The sequence below is a fragment of the Triturus cristatus genome, chromosome 7 (assembly GCF_964204655.1).
Source record: "Triturus cristatus chromosome 7, aTriCri1.1, whole genome shotgun sequence".
Classification (NCBI taxonomy): Eukaryota; Metazoa; Chordata; class Amphibia; order Caudata; family Salamandridae; genus Triturus; species Triturus cristatus.
In genome coordinates this window covers 949,881,220-949,899,532 of record NC_140590.1, presented here as the reverse complement: position 1 = coordinate 949,899,532, position 18,313 = coordinate 949,881,220, and the positions used below count along the sequence as shown (strand labels likewise).

Genomic DNA, 18,313 nt, shown 5'->3' with positions numbered 1-18,313 from the left:
TGAAGTAGAATACAGCCGGGATGGGAGGAGCCACGATGTTCCAATAGTTGTTCAGAAGTATAGCAGAATAGGTTTTGGGGATTTTGTAGAATTTTGGCCAGAATTCGTGGCCCCTGGACCCGTCCGGGCGCAGACGGTCTTGCCTTCGGCGCACGCCCGCTGCGCGTCCGTTCTGCCATCAGTTTAAATAGGGTGTGAGCAACTAGCACGCTCACCACCGGAACTGGCTAATAAAACGGGAAGTGTGGCAGGAGCCTGAACCCTTCAAACACCCTCCGTGCAATCGGCACTTGCCATAACGGACCGGGGTCAGTAAGTAAAAATTTACAATGTGCAAAGTGCAAGGGTTAAGTACCGTATCTTAAAAACGTTGTTAAAAGCAATTTTTCATTCGGCAGAGTTACGGCAGTCCTTCTGCATCGATTTCAAGTGAAGTTTAATATTTGGATAATTTTATTTCTTCTAAAGGAATTAGTCCTAGAGATGGGCTTCTCAAAGCCGTCATGGATGTTCCCATACCCAAATCTAAAGAACAATTATCTGTTTAGGCTTATGTGAATGTTACTCTAGATTTATGGTTGATTTTTCTTCACATACCGTTGAAACGCGGAATTTGCTAAAGAAAAACAGTAAGTTTATCTTATCTGGTCTGAAACTTTAACTCGAGATTTTAAGAGTCAAAAAATGAATTCTTTTGGTGCCAGCACTTACTCATTTTTCAGAGGATGGATTTTCTAATGTTACGGGAGATACCGGTTGTGTTGGATTAGGTGCTGGTCTTTCACAAAAGTCCGCCTGTAAAAAAAATTGGGAACCCACCACTGCATATGCTTCAAAAACTCTTAAGCTGAAAAACGTCCCTCCACAATTTAAAGAGAAGCTCCAGGTTGTATGTGGGCTGTTGAACATTTCAAAACATACTTATGGGGTAAACATATTAGGAAAGATCACACACCTTTAGATTCTTTATTGTCATGCAATGGCACAGGCATGGCTACTTCTAGGTTGATTCACATGTTATCCAAGTTATATGAATACACTTTTGACACACAATTTATCTCTGGTAACTAAAATTCAATAGCTGATTGTTTATCTCGGCTACTGTGTGAAACCTCCAGCAAAATGGGACATCAGTGTATTGTGGCAAATGTTTGATATTCTTGAATCTGAGGACATTTCTGAAAAAGGGTGAGATGAAGCCATGAATAATGATACCACACTTTTGCCTGTCAAATAATTAATGGTCAGTAAATGGCAAAGGGAAAGTACAGAACCTGGTGAATTACAAGTGTTTTGGAAAGTTAAGGATGAATTATCTCTTGAAAATAATTTTGTTATGAGAGGTGATAAATGTGTGCTTCCCACTAACATCAGACCTAAAATTATTGCAGTGGCACATAAAGGACACATAGGTTAAACCAATTCTAAGAAACCGGTTAGGGCTAGGTTTTGGTGGCCCTACATGGATGCCATGATCAGTCCTACTGTCAAGAAATGCTCTGTCTGTTGCAATTTTGACAACACTTTAAGAATTAATTCTACCCCACTGCATACTGTGTTGTATCCTAAAAAGATATGGAAACTGATGGGTATTGACTTTCCTGGTCCGTTCCACTAGTTGAAGAACTCACAGACATGCATTATTGCAATTGTGGATTACTATTCTAAATGGATTGTATGGAAGTTTGTAGATGATCCCAACACAGGAACTGTTGTAGTATTTTTGTGTAAATGTTTTACTGAGATGGTTTTCCCAATTCGTTCGTTACATCACTCACAAATGCCTATCATTATATTCTCCCAAATCCAATTGATTAGTGGGAAGGTGTAATTGCATCATTAGTGAAAGCGTACAAGCAGCGTGTTCATGTAGGAATAATGTTAAACATATTCGGAGAGAAAAAATGTGGAGTTATCATTTGACATCGCACTCTACGACTGTTTTTTTTACCATTTGCATTGCTTAGGGATAGAATTCCTTGTTCTGATGTTAATCTGCCACTGATGAGCAAATACAATTTTTTTTTTATTGAGAAACATATGCATGAGAAAGCTAGGGCGAATGTATTGATGAAACAAGGTCTGACATAAGAAATTTGGAGCTAAAGTTTTTACCGGGCCCTGAGATAGAACAGAGCATCGTTCACATACAATGACAGTATGTGCCTAGTACGACCCAGCTATATGCCCCATTCATGTATCACCTGTCAGGCGCGAATAGCCATGGGCTCCAATTCCAGAGCAAACAATAGTGGCAACAGGGAGGCAACCCTGTTTGGTCTCTTACCCCAAATCCCAATTGGCTGAATGACACCTTCCCACCCGGACTCTGGCACTAGGGCATGTGTAGAGTAAACGGATCCACGCCCTAAAGTGCTGACCAAAACTCATGGAATGAAAGACGTCAAGTCAGTCATTAGACGTCAGTATAAAATTATTTTTCTATTTTGATTGCGACCAACGCCATTTCCTCGCCCATTGCCTCCACCTCACAAAGAACATGCATAAGTCTTCTTAGGTTTATCTCTGTGCTGCGCCCCGGGATGAAACCGCACTAATCTTCGTGTATCAGGCCTTTCATTACAGGGCTCAGCAGGTTGGCAAGGAGTTTACACACCATTTTTATATCCGTGTTAATCATTGTCAGCGGTCAGTATGCCGCTGGGTCCGATCTATCCCCGCCCGGCTTTAACCACAGACATATAACCTGCTCCATGATGGTTGGTGCTGCTGCTGAATTACTGAAGGCAATTCTTGGCATAAGGGTGGGGTCTATGATGCTATATGGTGGAAGTGAGGCACCCATGAGAAAATGCTGACCCTGACAACAGTTTTTACATCATAAAGAGAACCCATGACACGGTCAGCATGCATGGTAAAATTTGGCACTGGCATATATTATGTAATTCTATTCAAGATAAAAAGCTGGCAAAGGCTTGGGATAACACTTACCATAAAGGGGAATGCCATAGCAATTCCTTTCCTGGGAAGCCTGTATTGGTACATCAGGAAAGTACTAAGAATATTTTGTCAGTGCCTTTTCAGAGCTTAAGGCGTTTATGATTTTTAGTAAATTCACACAAAAATTGTGCTTTAAATACACTACTCTAACCCTATTGTTTTTAAAGTTTCTCTAATCCTCTACAGATGACTCAGGTTTGCTTGCTACGCTCACTGGAATTCAGGGCAAATATCACGCCCAGCCGCTTCCAAAGATCACTTGCCTCCACTGGTTTAGGAAGAACCATTAACAAGCATTGGCATAGCCAATAGGTCTCGCCTTTGGGACCTTATAAGTGTTTAGGCATGCAACAGTTGATGTTGACGCACCAAGGATATTGTGCTGCATCACTAAATACTTATAAGGTCCCAAAAGCGAGACCAATTGGATATGCCAATGCTTGTTAATTAATTGTAATTAAGTTGAAATTCATATAAACACAAACAATGGTTGGTAAAGTTTGTTTGCTTGATTAAACGCTGCTATATAAATGGCCATATATGCATAGGTATGCGAGAAACAATGGTTCACTGAGGACAGTGAGTCCTATACAAGTTATCGTTGAAACTTCTCTATTTTATATATATTACTGAGAATTACATTTAGAACCCAAATCAAATAGTTTAGTTAGCAAGGTAAGTATGGTGCAGGACATCAGAAAATGATTTAGATGCAATTATTTTTTTATTGCAACATTTCAACTTTTTTTCATTATTTTTAAAAGTTATAATGATCCAGTGTTCAGAAAAAAAGGGGATATATAAGTGCTCAAGTGAGTGAAAAACATTAAAAATTAAATTAAAAAATACTACACTCCTTTTATAAGTATTTTATATAATGAAAGGAGGAGTTTAGGTAGGTCGACGGCGCTTTCCATCTCATTCAGTCGAGATAATCATCAGGACAGGTGGTGAGCACTAAATATCTCTAGAGAAAGGAAAGAAAGGGGTCAGAAAGAGTGACCCCATGTTGCCCGCTTAATATTAAACAAGTAATCTACTTGTGAAGTGGAAAGGAGGATTGATCATTGTCACACAATTGGTGTCTACGTTGAAGTCCTTTATTTGTAACCAGTGGGGGAGCAAAAGGGGGGAGGAACCCCAGGTGCGCGCAGGATGCCGGTTAATGGGTCCAGGGCGGTGGATTTGTTTAATGAGACGGAACAGACCCTTTAGGAACGTAGGAGGATAGAGATTTTTAGCACACATGTTGAAGAGGGTGATCGCTCACGAGTGGAGAGCAAATGTCAGCGGAACTCTGGTGATTGATCTCGTTATTTTTGTCAGGAGGCATTAATTGCCTATAATGAGAAACAGGAGTTGTTTGAAAAAACCAATGTGGAGAGGTACAGTGGGGCTGCATGTACCGCATAGGCCGATTCACTTATGTGGCTGGCTGGGATGGAGGGCAGCCAGCGGTGTGATGTGATTCCAATGCCGATGGGGGGACCAACTCTGAAATTGACAAGGAATAGTTTCAGTGCTGGCAAGGCATACGACAGACAACGCACTAGAAGTCACAAGTCTATAAGGACTTACTTGAGAATGATTCTGAGGGGGAAAGGAAGAGGACGGATTGACTCCGCCACTGGAGAGCACAGTTCCGGAACTACCCCTGCTGTAGAATGCAACACTGCCGCAAGCGAGTTTAATCACTTACCGGAGAGCAAGGAGAAAGGCGCCGATAAATACAAAGAATGTTCCTGCCCTTATGGTGGCGCTGAGGGTCCGAACTTCACAGCACTTTCTGCAGCTTGCTGGGATCGCGAGGTGGTAAATTGGGCCGAACCGCTCTGTCCTCTACTGGTCTAGCCTGCCCTTGGCTTCATTCGACGACATAGCCCCGCATAGAGGCACTGCATCGAAGGGAGGCCGAAATATTCGTACCCTTGCACCGGCGGCCTTGGAGGTAGCAACGTAAGAGAGCTCTCTGGATCACGGAGAACTAAGCAGCCGACAATCAGAAGTTGCAGTGGCGAAAGGCATCGGCTCCTGTGTGCCTGACTCTAAAAGCATCAAGTAAGGCTTACGTGCACTTCATTACCAAGCGTTGGCGGCGCGCGAGCGGCCGGAGACGCAATATGTGGTGGGGGAGGGGGAGAAGCGGGAGTTGTGTGTGCGCGTGCGTCATCGTGATTGCGATCGCTCTGAAAGCGAAAGTGATCGCGATGACGCACGAGTTTTCAAAGTGCTGCTGGCGGCCGGCTGCGCGTGTGCACAATCGCGTGACCTCAAGCATTAGGCCAGCCAGCAGCACTTTGAAAAGCCCACATACAAAATGTCTCTCCGAGCCAGCGCATGGGCTGGGCTCAGCGAGACCTAAAAATGAGCGGACCCAAGTTGAAAATTAAATTGAACTTCATTCTGATATTTATTGCCAACAGGTATTTTTTGTACCACCAGTTTTATTATTTTTGATAAAGTCAGGCAGTTCATAATACACAACAGTCATATAAATATAAGAAAGGCGATCACAAGTGTTCATTGCACACAGATGCATGGCATGATGATAAACCGCATTCAAACAGGATATGAAAGACATTTCCCAATGTTTTTAGGTCAACAAGTATTTTCAGCAATAGTGCACTTACTCTGATCCTTTTTCAGAACCAAATGCGTCTTGGTCTTCGTATGTTGAAAAATATGTATGAAAACAATCCATAATATTGTATTGAAAAAAGGGGTGCACACGGCATGTATTGCCACGAACTTTCACTTGACGAATCTGCGCTACTCCCAAAAGTATGTTCTCATAGTAGATATAACTTTCATTGAGGGACATTGTCTGGTTGTTGTACCAGGTCTTCCAAAATAAGCCATTCAGAAGAGGTCCTTCAGCGAACTACATGGGACAGAGTTAGTCAGAGTTAGCCACGTAATGTGCTCATCTGAATTCTCAAAAAACGACAAATAACATTTTTAGTTGTTTCAGGATTTTATAAAGTAATTCTTATTTTGAATAATTCCAGAAAAATGTTATAATTAATATACATTTCTGCCTAGTTTTGAACACTTTTCATTTTTGGAAAGAGTAGGAGTTAACAGTTGTCGGTTACTAAGAGTTGGACAGTCACATACATTTAAGTACTTAAAGCTAAATAAAACAAATACATGTAAACGGCACGGAGGATTCATATGGAAGAAGTCAATCCACATCAAATTCAAATTGTAATAATAAATCCCATCTGCGCAAAAGTAATAGTAATGATTTGGATACAATCAAGGTTATTGCAAAATATTAGCACTTTTATGTTCCTTTCTTAGGAACATTGACACACACAAAACCGATGCTTGTGTATACTAAGAAATAGTAAATGTTTTGATTTATAGCCACAAAATCTATGTTAACGCACACTAAAAAGTTGAGTTTTCTTAATATAATATTGAAATGGTCTGCAGAAGGTTGGTTGCTGTAGCCACATGTCATCAAAAAACACAATAAATTGTAATGTGTCCCTGTTTAATGACTAGAGGCAGAGATTAATTCAAGCATTCCATAAATCTCTAGTTTTCTCGAAAACGCAAACATATTACACGTTAACACGAATGGGATTGTTAAACCCGGAATCAGACTCACAGATCATTGAAAAATACAATTGGCTCATAGTGGAAATAATGAAATCAGAATAACTGGAATGAGGCCAAGAGGAAGGGAAGCTACACAATTTCCTTTTATTCTTCTATGTCATGATAACGAGGTTAAAATGACAGCAATACAAAACTAATGTGGGAAAAATATTGAGGACAAACACTGACTACATACTTACTAACTCCAAATAAGAGTTCCATAAGATAGACCACAAGACAAAAATATCGATATACATTTACAAGTAACTTTGAATAACTTAAAAATAACTTTAAAACATTAGTTGAAAAATGCTGAAAACTAAACACATTTAATAACCTACGAAACTAAAAAATTTACAACTTCAAGTAAAATGTAAACAATAAATAGGTATGAGAATGAAAAATTTCCTAGCTTTCGTAACGGAAAGTTTCAATTCTATTAAGGACTCGGAGGCGAGGATTATGCCTTCTTTCTTCACTTTATTTCCATTAGCAGCATGGAGGTAAACAAAGACTACGTTTTCCATGAACCATAGGGAAAAAGTAGTAGAGAAACAACATGGTAACAACCAATCAGGAACAAGTATCAATGTCCAATCAGGGGCGAGTGAGCCCAACATAGTCCCTTGATAGTGTCCCTTCTTCCTCTTTCGGAGCACGACGACAGCTGTTCCGCATTCTTCAGACATCCTGTTTCTGGGCGTCAGAACCTGTAAATAACAGGGACATATTACCCAGGGAAAACACATCCAAAACGTGTTACAGAGCAAAGCAGGTCACACAATTCAGCCAAGTGACAACCACAACTTGAAAACAGCTACTTACTGCAGTACGGGGAGGGATCTCCTCCTGGAGCAAAAGGCCGGATAATCCTCGCCTCCGAGTCCTTAATAGAATTGAAACTTTCTATTACGTTAGCGAGGACATTTTTCATTCTATGTCAGGACTGGAGGCGAGGATTATGCTTGTTCAAAGCTTGCCCACAACCAGTTGAGCCATATTCAGAACTGGTTTAAAGTAGAACCTCTTAAAAGTAGAGTCTGAAGACCAATCGGCAGCATTAAGGATATCTTCTAGGCGTGCGCCCAAGCCAAACACCTTTGAGGCTATCGCTCCACGAGCAGAATGTGCTCCAAAGTCCCGAAGACTTATGCCAGCTTCTTGCATCACCCAACGAACCCATCTGGCGATCGTGGGTGAGGAAACTGCTTTAAAGGGTTTCCGGAGCGCAATGAGGAGTTGACGTTCTCCTCCGTCATTTCTTCATATGCCTTGAGACATCTGACAACACATAACTTCGGCAAGTCAGGAAATGCCGGGTATGAAATAACCCTAGTATGGCATTTAGTGCGACGCAGTAGAGTGAAGGTGACCCCCTCATGGGTGAACATCCTCCTGGAAATATCCAGGGCCCGGACATCCGAGACCCGCCTGCAAGATACTAGACAGAGGAGCATAGCCAACTTTGCCGAAAGCTCCTTCGTAGAGAGAATCCTGTTAGACTGCCAGGAAAGAAAAAGGTTGAGAACCTGATTCACGTCCCAAAGGGAGGAATAGCGAGGTTCCGGAGGCAAGGAAAGCCTCACGCCCGAAGCAGCTTGCAAACCAGGGGATGCTCACCTATAGGAGTTCCATTAACCGGAACATGGCCCGATGAAATAGCGGACCTGAAAGTATTGATGAACCGATATGCAAACCCATCTGAAGCTAGTTGTGCCAAAAAATTCACCACATGAACAACGTCTGCGACCAAGGGATCGTAACCCCGCCGCAGACACCAACGGGCCCATCTGATCCACGCGGACTTGTATCTCTTGACTGTACTGTCCGCCCAAGCCTTGGAAATGAGACTCTCAGCCGCTCGCGAAAGACCTCGGGTTTCCCATCTGCCCCGGAAATCCGCCACGCCATGAGAAACAGAGAACCCGCTGACACCAGCGGGTGAGGATTCCCCTCGAGATTCGTGAGACGAGTGGGATACTGGGGGAGTAGGATTGGAAAATCCCAAGAAAGTTCCAGAGGAACTGGAAACCAAACTTGCGACCTCCACAGGGGGGTAATCATCACCAGCTCCGCCGCCTGCCTGCGAATCTGAGCCAAAGAGCGGTAGATCATCGCGAATGGGGGAAATGCGTATACCTGTTCCAGGCTCCAGTCCTGGAGAAAAGCATCTGTGGCTGCTGCCAAGGGGTCCGCCTCCAACTGAAAAACCGAGGCGTCTGATGGTCCAGTTGGGACGCCAACAGATCCGTTAAGAACGGACCCCAGTGGCCGTTCAAAATCGCAAAGATGGACCGGTCCAACATCCACATGCTGGAATCCCGGAAGCGGCGTGATTGGAAATCCGCCTCCAAATTGTCCCGACCCGGAAAGGTACTCGGCTGTGACTGATATCTGGCTGTCTAGGCAATACTGCCAGAAACTTGCCGCCAGATCTGAGAGGGCTTTGGACCTGGTGCCTTCCAGATGAACAAGTTACTTACCTTCGGTAACGCTTTTTCTGGTGGCTACAGTATCTGCCTCTGGATTCCTCACCTTGTGAATATCCCCTGCGCCAGCAACATTCAGAAACTTTTGTAGCTCTCCACGCCGACGAGGACGGCGTCATAGAGGCACGGCTCCGCTCGCGGCTCCGCTGACTTCACTGGATCCATAAGAAGACCTCGTTGGCGTGATGACATCAGTTCCGCCCTTTTTTCTGTGCCTTCGAGGCACACGGACGGACTGACAGCAATATATATACAGTATACACAGTACATAATATACAAAACAACACACACAGTGTGAAGATAATATAGGAAGGCAAAAGAAATAACACACTGCCTTTCACAGTAACAAATAACATTTTGAAACATCATCAGTATTGTAGGTATACAAGGGTGTACAACGGGGAGGCGGGTGGGTCAGTGAGGAATCCACAGGCAGATACTGTATCCACCAGAAAAAGCGTTACCGAAGGTAAGTAACTTGTTCTTCTGATGGAAACATCTGCCAGTGGATTCCTCACCTTGTGAAAAGATTCCCACAGCAGTCCCACTCCCGGAGGAGGGTGTCCACCCTTCTATACCAGAAAGTCCTGAAGGACGGAACGAGCAAAGTGTCCGTCCCTCCTCACCTCGGAATCCAAGCAGTAATGCGTGTGGAGGGAGGCCCAAGTTGCCGCCCTACAAATGTCCTCCACAGGAACGCCTCTAGATAAGGCAGAAGTAGAAGACTTAGCCCTAGTACAATGAGCCCTTATACCCTCTGGAGGCTCCTTACCGGCCAAACAGTAACATATCTTGATGCACAAGATAATCCATCTGGAAAGGGTGCGCTTGTGCACCGCTCTGCCTTTCCTGCAGCCAACAAAGCCCACGAAGAGCTGGTCGTCCACTCGAAAGTCCTTAGTCCTGTCGAGGTAGAAGCTCACCGCCCTCTTAGGGTCCAAGCGATGAAGCCGCTCCTCCTCCTTGGAAGGGTGAGGGGGAGGATAGAAGGTAGGAATGGTAATGGATTGCCCCAGATGGAAAGGAGTTACCACCTTAGGCAGAAAAGCAGCCCTGGTCCTGAGTACCATTCTATCAGCATGAATGGTCAAAAACGGGGGTTTTGAACTCAGAGCTTGAAGCTCAATTACCCTCCTTGCCGAGGTAATGGCAACGAGAAAAACCGTTTTAAAAGATAACAGCCTTAAGGGACACTTGTGCAAAGGCTCAAAAGGAGAACCCATCAGGTAAGTTAAGACAAGATTTAAGTCCCATTGAGGCACAATAAAAGGAATAGGCGTAAACTTATTGGTAAGGCCCTTAAGGAATCGTAAAACAATAGGTGACTTAAACAATGACGGCTGATCTGGTAAGTAAAGGAAAGCCGATAAAGCCGATAGATATCCCTTCACAGTAGCTACAGCAAAGCCTTGCTGAGCAAGAGAAAGAGCAAACTGAAGGATGTTGGATAAACAAGCCCTCAAAGGATCAATAGACTTCTCTCCACACCAAAGAACAAATTTAGACCACCTATAAGAATAGACAGATTTGGTGGAATGAAGTCTGGCAGACAAAATAACGTCTACCACGTCAGGCGGAAGAGAAAAAGAATTCAGGATGCCCCGTTCAATCTCCAGGCATGAAGGTGTAAGCTCTGGAGGTGGGGGTGTAGAACCTGCCCCTCCGACTGCGAGAGGAGGTCTACCCTCAGAGGAAGACGGAGCAGAGGGCAAGAGGAGAGGTGGAGAAGATCTGTATACCACACCCTTCTTGGCCAATCCGGGGCGATCAATATGACTTGGGCCCGGTCTTGACGAATCTTCCTCAGAACCCGAGGAATCAAGGGTATGGGAGGAAACGCGTAAAGGAGTTGTGAGCTCCACCTCAACTGAAACGCGTCCCCCAACTCTCCCTGCGTCGGAAACTGGAGACTGCAGAATGACGGGTAGTGAGCGTTCGTGAGTGGCAAACAGGTCCACCCGAGGAGTTCCCCACGTCCGAAAGACGTGACGAACCACCTCCGTATGGAGCCTGCACTCGTGGTCGGCGGAGAACTGCCGACTGAGACTGTCTGCACGCACGTTCAGAACTCCGGCCAGATGATTTGCCATCATACAAATCTGTTGATCCTGAGCCCAGGGCCAGAGACGCAGAGCCTCTCTGCAGAGACAATGCGATCCCACTCCTCCCTGCTTGTTGACATACCACATCGCGGTAGTGTTGTCCGTCAAGACTGTCCCTTCCAAATTTCAGAGAATACTATTTCGCATCTTTTGCACATTATAGTCACAGGTTTTTATTTTTAGACTCTCTTGACACAGATAATTTTTTTATGAAAAGGATGTTGCTTGAATTGAAAATCTACGATCGGTTAGAGCCACGAAAGATCCCAAAAAAGTTCGCTATAAATCCCTTCAGTGGATCTTCAAGGTGAAAACGCAAATTTTATGACTTGCCCATTCTTAGCAATAAGACAAGTTTAATAAATCTTAGCTTGGGAGATGCTTGCTGTTTGGACCAAAATATATTAACTCTTTGGAAGGAGAATGGTTTTGAGAAAATTGAAGATTTCCTCCTGGGAAATAGATGGAAATCTTGGGACGAAATCCACAGCCAGTTAACTCATTCGCACTTAATGCTGAACTGGTCCTTTATTAGAATAAATCTAAAACTCAGAGAACTCAATATAGCAAATGTATTCAATAAAGAAAATATTTCCACTATTTTTAATAATAAAATTCAAAAGAAAATGAGTATCTGGGTTAAAATTTTAAAAGAAAGCAAGGCCCAGGACCCTTACAGCAAGTTTACTGAAAGATGGAAAAAGAGGGAAAATATTACAATCAATCATCAGGTATGGGACAAAATAAATAAATTCAATAAAACCATTTTTCACGGAGCAAATTTTAAACGTATGCAATTTTTCAACAAATGGTTAATATATAGAACCCCGTCCTTCTTACATAATATTTTCCCCCAAGTAGCCAACAAATGCTTCCGGTGCGATGAAAAAGGCACTTGGAAACACATTGTCTGGGAGTGCCCAAAAATCCAGGTTTTATGGAAGGAAATAGAAAAATATATTTCAATTATTCTTAAAACTAATATTGTATTTGATGACCTAATTCCCCTTCTAGGCTGCTCTCCTATCCACACCCAATATGATGAGTCCCTCTTTATAGCTTCTTTAATAGCTAAATCCCTCATATTACAGTCCTGGAAAACAGATCTTGTTCTATCCTTCCAGGCATGGAAGTCAAAACTACTTCAAATCCAGGGTAGGGAAAGAAAGTACTCTCTTAGATCAGGGGCTCTCAAAAAATATGATAAAAATTGGAGTGTGTTCGATTCTTAAAAATTTGTCTTGCTATTACTTTATAAGATTTATACTTTTGCGAGAACATCGTCTAGTGTGTTCGTCTGGACTTCGCACGTGGCACTTTATAAATTAGTTCTGTAATATTAACTGAGAAGACGTCCACTGTATTTAAATGTTTCATTCTGTTTTCATTCTATCAATATCTTTTGATTATTAATGACAGTCGATTGATTGATTGCTCTTATATAATCCTGCACTTTATAATTTAAATGTTAAAATGACAATTTGTAAGAATATTGTTAGTATTCCTTTTCTCATACTGTATTAATTGGTTTTCAACGGTATTTTGCTTTCAGTTTTTCTGTATTGTTATATTTGAACTCTCAATAAAAAATAAATTAAAAAAAAAAAAGACTTGAACCGACTGACCGCGAAGGAAAGGGAGGAAAGCCTTGAGTGCCAAACGTATCGCCCGCAATTCCAAAAGGTTGATGTGAAACAACCTTTCCTCTGGAGACCAAAGACCCTTGATCTCCAGATCCGCCAGATGAGCACCCCACCCTAAAGTGGATGCATCACTATGGCCACCGATGGAGGAAGATGGAAAGGCTTTCCTTGAGACAGATTTCCCTCCACTCTTCACCAAGACAAATCCGCTGCAGCTTCTCTGGAGATCCTCACAGACTCCCTGAGATCTCCCTTGTGCTGATACCACTGCCTGCGGAGGCACCACTGGAGGGCCCTCATGTGCCAGCGTGCATGGTTGACCAACAGAATGCAGGAAGCAAACAGACCGAGCAGACGAAGGACCTTCAGGACTGGAACGACTGCTCCTTTGTAAAACAAGGGAATCATTTCCTGTATGTCGAGAATCCTTTGTGGAGGTGGGAATGCCCGACACACAGTAGTGTCCAGTACCGCCCCTATGAACAAGTTACGCTGAGAGGGCACCAGGTGAAATTTGGGCAAGTTTATCGAGAAACCCTATTTGTACAACAACTGGGTTGTAAATCTCAGATGATGAAGCACCTTCTCTGGCGACTCCGCTTTGATCAGCCAGTCGTCCAGATAGGGGAAAACTGGAATCCCCGACCTTCTGAGATGGGCTGCCACCACTGCCATCACCTTGGTGAAGACTTGAGGTGCAGTAGTAAGACCAAAGAGAAGGACCGCAAACTGATAATGTTGTGACCCTACCGTAAAACGGAGATACTTCCAGTGCGACTTCAGGATGGGGATGGGGATGTGGAAATACACATCCTGCAAGTCGATGGACACCATCCAATCCTCCTGTTGCAGCGCTTGAAGAACCTGCGCAAGGGTAAGCATCTTGAACTTCTCTTGCTTCAGAAAAATATTCAAGATCCTGAGGTCCAGGATTGGACGCAGCCTACCATCCTTCTTCGGAATCAGGAAATACCGGGAGTAGCATCCCTGACCCCTTTCTTGCTCTGGAACCACGACTATCGCACCTTTTTTAGTAACGTTAGGACCTCCTCCTGCAGGAGAAGAAGATGGTCCTCTGAGCAAGCACCTTGGCAAGGAGAGTAATTCGGAGGAAATTCCCGAAAGGGAAGGGCGTACCCATTTTCTACAAGATCTAGAACCCAAAGGTCTGTAGTAACCGATTCCCAATCTTGTAGAAAATGGGTAAGCCGGCCCCCCACAGGACCAACATGGTCCAGAATGGTGGATCTAGGGCTGCTTTGCAGTGGTGGGAGGGACGGAGGAAGAGGAGGAGGAGAACTGCCGACCTCGAGCACGACCTCTGATTCTGCCCCTGTAGCTCTTATACAGGGTGTTCTGTTGCTGTTGTTGCTGCTGCTGCTGGGGCAGGACGATCTTCCAAAGCCTCTGTACCTCCTAAAAGAACCCCTAGGTTGTGTCTGCAGACCCAGAGATTTGGCCGTGGCTTTGCTTTCTTTAAATCTCTCCAATGCAGCATCAGCCTTTTTACCAAAAAGCCCAGAGCCGTCAAAAGGCAAGTCCAGAAGAGTTGCCTGCACATCAGGGGAGAACTCAGATGACTTCAGCCACGCACTCCTCCTTGTGGCAACAGAAGAGCCCATAATTCTAGCGACAGAGTCTGCAGTATCCAGGCCACTCTGGATAACCTGACGTGCAGCCGCCTGAGTGTCTGATAGCACCTCATTAAAGTTCTGTCTCCTCTGACAACTTAGGGGCCAGTTGTTTCGCTGAATCCATAAGAGCATGGATATATCGGCCCAAAAGACAGGTGGCATTTGTCGATTTTAAGGCCATACTGGCAGAGAAGACTTTCTTGGCAGATTGGTCAAGTTTTTTAGCATCCCTGTCACTAGGGACCCGAGGAAAGGCATCTGAAGATCTTTTAGAACAAGCATCTCGAACCACCAGACTCTCCGGAGAAGTAAGAAAGTCTGGGTCCCCTGGAGCCGCCCTGTATCTTCTAGCCACAGTTTTAGAGACCGCAGGAGCTGAAAAGGGCTTACGCCATACCTCCATGACCGGTTCAATTATGGCGTCATTAAATGGAAGCAAGGGTTCTGACACAGAGGAGGGAGAATGCAAAACCTCTGTGAGGATGTTTGGCTTGAACTCAGCAGATGGTAGCTGCAGATCCAAAAGCTCCGCTGCTTTTTTAATAACCGAGTGGTAGGGAGCCACATCTTTAGAAGGAGTATCAGCTGGAGGAGTAATCTCCCACTCTGGTGACAAATCCAAGCCACTAGCTTCTTTCAACTCCTCAAACAAATCATCAGACTCCATGAGCTCACCCTCTTCCATCTCCTCAACATGGTACCTGTGTTCTTCCAGGACTCTTTGAGCTTCTCTCCTGGATCTAATCCTCACAACAGGCGTCGGTGGCCCCATAACCGACTCCGCCGGCGTCAAACCCGGATCAAGAGGAGCAGCCGGAGTTGAACGAGGTCGAGCCGGAGCCGGTGAAGATGGAAGCGGCGTCGATGTCCTCAGCGCCGGGAAATGCCAAGAGGGTGTTGCCGGGAAAAAAGGCATAAAAGGAGCCTGAGCGTAGGCTTGAGGAACCCCCAAGTTGAAAGCCACTGGACCCATGGGACCTGAAGGCGCTCCAGAGGGGTACATCGCTCTAGTGAAGACCCCATACATCGCATTTAAATAATGTGTTGGATCTTGACCCGGGCCTGGAAAGGGAGGATATGGCTCAGACTGAGGCAAAACCGGACTCGGGCCGATCGGCGCCGACGGTGGAGCCAGCGGAGTCGAAGACTCATCAGGAGCCGGATCTTCCTCAACTGGAGCCAGAGAATGAGCCAGCGTCGGAGATGGAGCTGGAGCCGGAGAATGCTCCGGTGAAGCCGCAGGCGAGGTCAGGCCAATAGGAGAGGCAGGAACAGAGACAGGAGAAGGAAACACAAAGTCCTTACGACGTCGAGAAGGTGAGGTCGATCTCGGAGCCGCTTCTCTATCCGAACGATGTCGAGAACCATGCCTCTTCTTCTTTTTGTGCTTCTTGGACTTCGAAGCATGCCCCGACGTCGACTTCGACGCCGACCTCGATCTGGATCGTCTTCGACCTCTCTTCTCCTTTTTCATTCTGACAATAAACAACTTGGTCTCTCTTTCCTTCAAAGCTTTTGTACTCATCTTGCGGCAGCAAGGGCATCCCTCGACGCCGACGAGGTCTTCTTATGGATCCAGTTACGTCAGCGGAGCCGCGAGTGGAGCCATGCCTCTGTGACGTCGTCCTCGTCGGCGTGGAGCGCTACAAAAGTTTCCGAATGTTGCTGGCGCAGGGGATATTCACAAGGTGAGGAATCCACTGGCAGATGTATCCTTCAGAAGGTTTATATACCGGACTGCGGAGATGTCCATCTTCAGCAGAACACACGACTGCACCAAGTCTCTCGTCCAACACTGTACGGCAAACGAGCCCGCCAAAATGGACAAATCCTCGCAACGTGCACCCCAGCCCATTCTGCTGGCGTCTGACTCGATCACCAGATCCGGAGCTGAGCCAAAGATCGCCCGACCGTTCCAGGCCTCCATATGGTCCAACTACCATTGGATCTCGGCATTCACTTCGGGAGTCTGGGATACCTTGTGATAGTAAGGGAACCCTTTGCGGAGGAAGTACGCCTTGAGGCGCTACAAGGCCCTGTAATGCAGAGGACCCGGGAAGATAGCTTGAATGGAAGCTGACAGGAGACCCACTACCCGGGCAAGCTGATGGAGGGAGACCTTCTGTCTGGAAAGAACACAACGCAACTCGTGTCTGATCTTGGAAATTTTCCGGCCCGGCAGACTGAGTGTGGACGTCGTTGAGTCGATTACGAACCCCAAGAAGGTAAGTGACTGGGTCGGCTGTAAGAGAGACTTGCTCTCGTTGATTACAAAACCAAGGTCCTGAAGGAGGTCCACTGCCATCTGAAGCTGAGATTCCAGCTGGAGTGGGCATGAAGCCATCAAAAGGAGATCGTCCAAATACACGATCATCCTGACCCCTCTTGCTCTCAAAAACTCCACCACAGGGTTGAGGACCTTGGTGAAGCACCAAGTTGCCGAAGAGAGGCCGAGCGGGAGGGAAGTAAACTCGTAAAAGTGGTGCATCCAGGCAAACTGAAGAAACCTCCTGTGCGGGGGAAAAATTGAGATCACCAAATAGGCATCCTTTAGGTCCAGACGGACCATCCAGCCGTGGGGGCGCAGAACATCCCAAAGGAGATGAATTCCCTCCATTTTGAAATGGCGGTACACTAGCCATTTGTTGAACTCGCTTAGATTTATGACAGGCCTCTTGCCGCCGTCTGACTTGTCCACCAAGAAAATGTTGCTTAAAAACCCTCCTGGATGACGGAAAGCGGGGGAGATGGCGCCCTGGTGAAGTAGGGATGCGACTTCCTCGTCCACCAGGGCTGCATCTGGAGTTGAAAACTGGATGGGCCGGGGTTTGGTGCGTTGAACCGGGGACCCCATGAACTCTATATGAAACCCTTGCACTGTTTGGAGAACCCATGAATCGTGCGTGAGAGACAACCAAGCCTGGTAGCAACTTGCCAACCGCCCCCCTAGCTTTAATGGGGAAGAAAGGTGAACACTCACCGGAGTTTGCGGCAGTGGATCCTCCTCGGAATGCTCTTCCTTTGCCCCTACGTCCTCTCATGGGGTAGAAATTCCTGAATCGGGACTGATCCTGAGACTGACCGGAGCGTCTCTGGTTACCCTGCTGGTGACCTCGACTGGCCGAGCGCCCCCTGCCTCGGCCGGCCCCGCGAAAAATACGGGGAAAAACTTTCCTAATAGTAGACTGAGCCCTGTCGAGAGACGTGAAGGTATTCACAAACTTGCCGAGCTCCTTCACAAAAGGCTCGCTAAACAGACCCCCTTGAGACACGGCACCTGCCTCAGAATCCGCCAGGTCTCCTAACTTGGGGTCGTTCTTTATGAGGAGGGACCTGCGGCGCTCTGTGGAGAGGGCACAATTCGCATTGCCCTAGTAAATGACAACCATTTGAGCCCAATTGGAGAGGGTTTCAGGGGAAATAATGGAGCCTGATTCCTTGGCCTCCTCTGCCATAGCCAGAATTTTGGTAGCTGGCACGAGGGTGTCCAGGAGCTTGTCCTGGCAAGCTCTCCAGGACCTATGGATCCCTTTTTTAGGATCACGTATACATTTTTGGAGGAAGGTGGACATTCTAGGGTCAATCTCAGGGGTGAGGGCTACCTTCCCCTCCAAGGAAGGGCGGGGGCACTCTGCCTGTAGGCAGTTGTGGGCCTCCTTTTCCAAAGGCCGACGGATGTGTTCTGCCACATAAGCGGCCACTTTCTCCTCCCGTGCCTAGCGGCGGGAGGTCTGCAGAGCCAAAGCCAGCAACTCGCCACGTAGGTATTAGGAAACCCTCAACCCCGCGGCGTCCCTGAAACGAAACGAACCGTGTCAGTCAACGCAACCCCGAGGGGGAAACTCGAACCGCATCTGAGCTCTGAACTTGAAGAGCCA

At 45.9% G+C, this 18,313-nt stretch overlaps 1 protein-coding gene across 1 annotated transcript in view; it reads right to left on the bottom strand.

Annotated features, from left to right (window-relative positions):
• The window catches only part of PKD2L2 (polycystin 2 like 2, transient receptor potential cation channel), a 1,478,337-nt gene that overhangs the window by 1,054,962 nt on the left and 405,062 nt on the right, over positions 1–18,313 (bottom strand). Inside the window, exon 4 of the mRNA XM_085615012.1 lies at positions 5,592–5,842. Coding sequence (XP_085471138.1) covers positions 5,592–5,842 — 251 coding nt within the window. The remainder of the gene's footprint in view (positions 1–5,591; positions 5,843–18,313) is intronic.